We start from the raw sequence: 5,777 nt of genomic DNA, 5'->3' as shown, positions 1-5,777 counted from the left end.
ATGAAGCCGTGCGAGAATGCATATGGCTAAGGTCTGTAGTTAGACACATTCGAGGAACTTGTGGTTTGAAGTCTACCACAGATGAACCTACATGCATTTATGAAGATAATGCAGCTTGTATTGAGCAAATGAAATTAGGTTCCATCAAGGGCGACAACACCAAGCATATATCACCTAAGTTCTTTTACAATCAGCAACAACAAACACTTCTAAATATTGAAGTGAACCAAATCCTATCAGAGGATAATGTAGCAGACTTATTTACTAAGTCGTTATCAAAATCCACCTTCGAGAAACATGTGAAAAGCATCGGATTGAGAAAGTTATCGGAACTCCCATGATTGTAGCAATCAGGGGGAGATATTGACATCAGGGGGAGGCATGATGTCTATATGTTCGATCTCGAAGAGTGAATGATGTGTTGTGCTCTTTTGGTCCTTCGACCAGGGTTATGTTTGTCCCACATGGTTTTTGTTATTTGGCAAGGTTTTTAATGAGGCAACAATCAAAGCGTCATCACCAAGTTTGAGCGGCACAAGGGAGAGTGTTGAAGGATGTCGACATAATGTGTGCCTTTTCAAACTAGAGTTTAGTCATTGAGTTGTAATAGGAGAAGGTTCTAGATTACTAGTTATGTTTGGATTCTATTACCTATTATGTACTCTGCAATTCCCTATTTAAATGGCTCCTATTATCAATGATAAATACAATTGTCTCTGCAAATCCAATTTACTTCAACAATCCCAAACATAAAAGGTTCTTTTCGTATAAAAAAAAAATCATAAAAAATTAAGATAAGGGTATACAGCATATATACTAGCATAGTGCAAGTTCATGGACCATAAATTGAAATGATTCATATCTTAGCCTAAATGGGCATGGCTAGTTGTGTTTGTATAGTCTTATATCTTCAATTAACAGTCTAATATTAAGGTAAGAAGAGCCTCCCTCCTCTGTAGCTTTCTTTGCCATTATTGCAAGCTTTCTTGCTCTCTCTCTTCTCTCTTCTCCTTCTTTATTCCCTTCCTTGTTCATCACGTTGTCTATGACCTCTTTAAACTCACCACTCTTCACCAACACCCTAGAGCTCTCTTGTTTCCCCAATGGAATGCCCACATTAGCCCCAACTCTCTCACCAATCTTCAAGACTTGCACTATCAACTTCTCATTGTAGAACTGCTCAGCAAACATAGGCCATGTGATCATGGGAATCCCAGCACAAATCCCTTCCAATGTTGAATTCCAACCACCATGTGTTAGAAATCCACCTACTGAAGAATGTGATAATATCAATACTTGTGGTGCCCAACCATAGATTAATAGTCCTCTTCCTTTAATCCTCTCCTCAAATCCATCTTCGAACAGCCATTTTCCCCATTCTTCTGAATTGTTTCTGCTTATCACCCAAACAAAAGGACAGTCTGAAGTTTCTAGGCCTAAACCTAGCTCTATCAATTGAAGAGTCGTGACACGGCTAAGGCTTCCAAGACATACATAAACCACAGACCTCTCAGGCCATGAATCAAGCCATTTCAGGCATTCTTTTTCATCAATTGAGGCCTTGTCTCCTCTTTGAGCTTTGTCCAGTTCTGTCTGGTTGGACAGTGACACTGGACCGATACTCCAAACTCTACTAGTAACCTTTCTATACTCTGAGAAATATTCCGGTTCCAACTCCTCAAAGCTATTCACAACAATTCCAAAAGCTCCTTTAGCTTTCTCTATCTTTTTGTGGAGAACTCTTAAATCATCTGACGAAGGATTCAGGTGCCCCGGCAATTGTGCTGAAGTAAGCTCAATCTCATCAGGCAAACCAGGCACCACAAAGGGGTCTGAGCCTGAAACACTGTCTAGGATCTTGTGTGCTTGTATATTATGAGTACACAAAAGAGTAAAGCAATTAGTCCCATCAAACAAAAGCCTTGGTAACCCAAACTTCTGAGCAATCTCAGCCGCCCATGAAAGACCTCTATCTGAAATTATGCAGCTTGGAATGGGTTTTATTGTTTCAAGCAATTGTTCTACTGACTGATGCAGCTTGCTAACTGCATCAAAGAAATTCAGAAACAAGTTTCTTGAGGGAACTGAATCCAAGTTTTCACATCCCTCTGGCAAACCAAACTCATGGAGTGGCAAACTGAACTGCACCATATGAATAGGGAGACCAGAATCAATCGCACGATCTATGATTGGTTTGATCCGAATGGCATTAAGGGGTGTGGTTACAATTGTGACCACCACACCATGTAGTGCCAATAGCTTAGCCATGTCTGCCATTGGTATGAGGTGCCCTGGAGACATTAGAGGTATTAAAACAAAGTGAAGTTGATCATGGGATTCTGAAGCCATTGTAAGAGCACCTAAATACTTGCAATGATAAAATTTGAGGGGAAGATATATGTAATCTAAATGAAGAAATTTGAATGGGGTTAGAATATAGTGATATGATACTGAGGGCATCTAGGCTCAGTATGTCAAATCTTATCATCTTTTGTGCCGCTTGCACTTTTGATAGTAATGATGATAAGATTTGATATATTGACTTATTGAGCCAAAAATTTGCAACAATATGTGGTGCATGGATGCTGTAGTCCTATATTTATGCAATACTTTATTTTACTATATGTCTATCTTGGTTATATGGACATGGTTTGCTTCAAGGAAAAAAAAGAAAGGGGACTTATAGATAATTAATGTTAAACCGCGAAAATCTTATCAATCTCTTTAGTCTTTATTATATCTGTATCTGCAGTGACTGCAACATGCAACTGATGCACAGAAAGTCTGTTTCAAGGATATTCTATTAACTAATTGAAAAAAAAAAAAGAGAAAAGGATATTCTATTAACTAAACCAAAAGTGTCAATGTACAAAGATATTATCATTCTTGTGAACTAACCGTGCCTTAATTCTGAGATCAGGTAAATTTTGAAGCTATGACTAGAATTAATAACTTAATTTTTACTAGGTAGAGGAAAAAGACAATAAATCACCTAAATACTACCAATTAAAACACCAGTACGTGACAGCTAAAAAACAAAGCAAAGTGAAGCTGATTATAGATGTCTGAATCAATTGCAAATATGCAATAATTAAGAATTGATTGTACGATTGGTAACACTGAAGCACAGGTGTCCAATCCAAATGAAGAAGAGTCGTGTACCCAACTGTCTGTCTGAATTTGTCATGATATTGCTGCCGCTTATTCTACTGACGGTCTGAGTTTCGTTATCCCTGCATAGTGCATACCACCTCATATACACTAGAAGACTGAAAAATTGATGGGTGTTAGTAGGAGGGACTACCAAAGCGTATTGGTTTCATAGAAGATGGTTTTGTACTTTTGTTTACAGGAAACAGAAACAAGATATGCATGGACAATGTTTATCCATCTCTAGTTTATCTCAGTAAAAAGCCTATCAATTCATATGGTGATTGCACCACACCCATTGATGTAGAAAATAAATATACTTTCAATAAGATCAGTAAGTACATTCACACAATAGGGTAACTGTGTAACTACTAACTAGAGTCCGGTTTCTATCCAGCAAATGAACACCAACAGTGCAATATTTCTTTTCACCTGCGAGTGCCTTCTCAGAGCAGTGTCCATTTTGCCTATGACTACGAGTGCTATCATTCAAGGAACCCTAAATACTGCCAGCAAGAAAAAAATATGATTAGCTGCCAATAATAAGATGGTAGTTTGTAGTTAGAAGTGACCGGAAATATTCCCAGAGACATAAATAGTAGAGATTTATTTCTTATTAAAATCCATAAGCACTATAATCACTGCATTTCATAACAATATTATTTTTAAGACAGATGTCATTGGTGGTCTCTCACCTAAGATGGGTAGTACTACTGATGTTTGTATGATCTTACATCTTCAATTAACAGTCTAATGTTGAGGTAAGAAGAACCTCCCTCCTCTGTAGCTTTCTTGGCCATCACTGCAAGCTTCTTTGCTCTCTCTCTTCTTTCTTCTCCTTCTTTATTCCCTTCAGTGATCATCACTTTCTCTATAGCCTCCTTAAACTCGCCGCTTTTCACTGACACCACAGACCCTTCTTGTTTTCCCAACGGAATGACCACTGAGGCACCAACTCTCACACCAATCTTCAAGACATGCACTATGAACTTCTCATTGTAGAACTGCTCAGCAAACATAGGAAATGTGATCATTGGAATCCCAGCACAAATCCCTTCCAACGTCGAATTCCAACCACAATGTGTTAAAAACCCACCAACTGCAGGATGTGACAATATCAATACTTGTGGTGCCCAACCATGGATTAATAGTCCTCTACCTTTAATCCGGTCCTCAAATCCATCTTCCAACAACCATTTTGCCCATTCTTCTGTCTTCTTTCTGCGGATCACCCAAACAAAAGGCCGGTTTGATGCTTCTAAGCCTAATCCAAGCTCTACCAACTGAGGAGTTTCGACACGGCCGAGGCTTCCGAGACATACATAGACAACCGAGCTCTCAGGCCATGAATCGAGCCATCTCAAGCACTGGTGTTGATCAATGGAGGCCTTGTTGCCTGACTTGCCTCTTTGAGCTTTGTCCAAGTTTGTGTTGTTGGAAAGTGACACTGGACCAATACTCCACACTTTACTAACCTTTCTATACTCTTTGACATACTCCGTTTCCAACTGCTCAAAGCTATTCACAACAACTCCACATGATGCTTTTGTAGCTTCCTCTACTTTTCCGTGGAAATCTCTGAAGTCAACATTAGCAGGATTCAAGTGCGCCGGTAATTGGCCTAAAGTAAGTTCAATCTCATCAGGCAAACCAGGCACCATAAATGATTCTGATCCTGAAACACTCTCTAGGACCTTGGATGTTTCTATATTATGGTTAGACAAGAGAGTAAAGCAACTAGTCCCATCAAACCAATACCTTGGTAACCCAAACTTTTGAGCAATCTCAGCTGTCCACGGCAGATGTTTATCTGAGATTATGCAGCTCGGATGGGGTTTCAGTGTCTCAAGCAATTTCTCTACTGGCTTCTGAAGCCTGCTAACTGCATCAAAGAAATTACAAAACAAGTTTCTTGCAGGGACTGATTCCAAGTTTTCACATCCATCTGGCAAACCACACTCAGCAAGTGGCAAAATGAACTGGACTAGATGAAGGGAGAGACCGGAATCAATGGCACGATCAATGACAGGTTTGATTCCAACAGCATTGAGAGGTGTGGTGATAATTGTGACCACCAGACCATGCTGTGCCAATAGCTTAGCCATGTCTGCCATTGGTAGAAGGTGGCCTGGAGACATTAGTGGTATCAAAACAAAGTGAAGCTGATCATGGGACTCTGAAGCCATTGCAATTGCAATTGCAATTGCCAGAGAGATTGAGAATACAAAACCAGAGGTAGGCAAATCTAGATGAAGAAATGATTTGACAAATGACTATGTAGTGTTATTTTGAACCACACAATGTTTCAAGATTCTAAAAGATTCCGTCATAAAATGATATGAGACCACAATACTTGTCATTGATCCTGCACAATACGTGTTTGGAGTAGGATTATTTTGTTGTGATATTATCCTGACAAGGGAGCTCTCTAAGACTAAAGAGTAATAATTTTCAGTGGGATCCAGCTCATTTGAAATGAGCAATGTGTGGATTTCCTTTAATTTCATAAAATTTGAACTCTTTATCTAATCTCAATGACACATCATTATTATTATTATTATTTTAAATGAACACATCATTCTTTCAACAATTTTTAATTTTTTCGTCTAAACCACAGTTAACTTACC

The 5,777-nt window shown here is 38.9% G+C and overlaps 1 protein-coding gene across 5 annotated transcripts; it reads right to left on the bottom strand.

The window, feature by feature from the left end:
* Positions 1-724: 724 nt before the first annotated feature.
* On the bottom strand, positions 725-5,549 carry LOC112193011 (UDP-glycosyltransferase 73C4). Of its 5 annotated transcripts, XR_002933751.2 has the most exons (4): positions 3,846-5,549; positions 3,583-3,656; positions 3,168-3,269; positions 2,180-2,291 (listed from the first exon to the last, which is right to left on the bottom strand). XR_002933751.2 is itself a non-coding variant. In XM_024333008.2 (3 exons), exons 2-3 carry the CDS (start codon positions 3,254-3,256, stop codon positions 883-885), a joined length of 1,503 nt encoding a protein of 500 aa, XP_024188776.1. In that variant the 5' UTR covers positions 3,257-3,269; positions 3,583-3,658; the 3' UTR covers positions 725-882. The 5 variants fall into 5 exon arrangements, 3 of the variants coding, with proteins under 3 accessions (XP_024188776.1, XP_024188775.1, XP_024188777.1); XM_024333008.2 differs by lacking the exon at positions 3,846-5,549 and having other exon boundaries at positions 725-2,291; positions 3,163-3,269; positions 3,583-3,658; XR_005808636.1 differs by having other exon boundaries at positions 2,174-2,291; positions 3,168-3,656.
* Positions 5,550-5,777: the final 228 nt, after the last annotated feature.

The sequence above is a fragment of the Rosa chinensis genome, chromosome 3 (genome assembly GCF_002994745.2).
Source record: "Rosa chinensis cultivar Old Blush chromosome 3, RchiOBHm-V2, whole genome shotgun sequence".
NCBI classification, from domain to species: domain Eukaryota; kingdom Viridiplantae; phylum Streptophyta; class Magnoliopsida; order Rosales; family Rosaceae; genus Rosa; species Rosa chinensis.
The sequence above is the reverse complement of the archived record's forward strand: the minus strand, read 5'-3'. Positions and strand labels throughout refer to the sequence as shown.

Coding starts and splice junctions, on each gene's coding strand:
- LOC112193011 (XM_024333007.2), bottom strand. CDS start 2,460: ATGCCCTCAGTATCATATCACTATATTCTAACCCCATTCAAATTTCTT.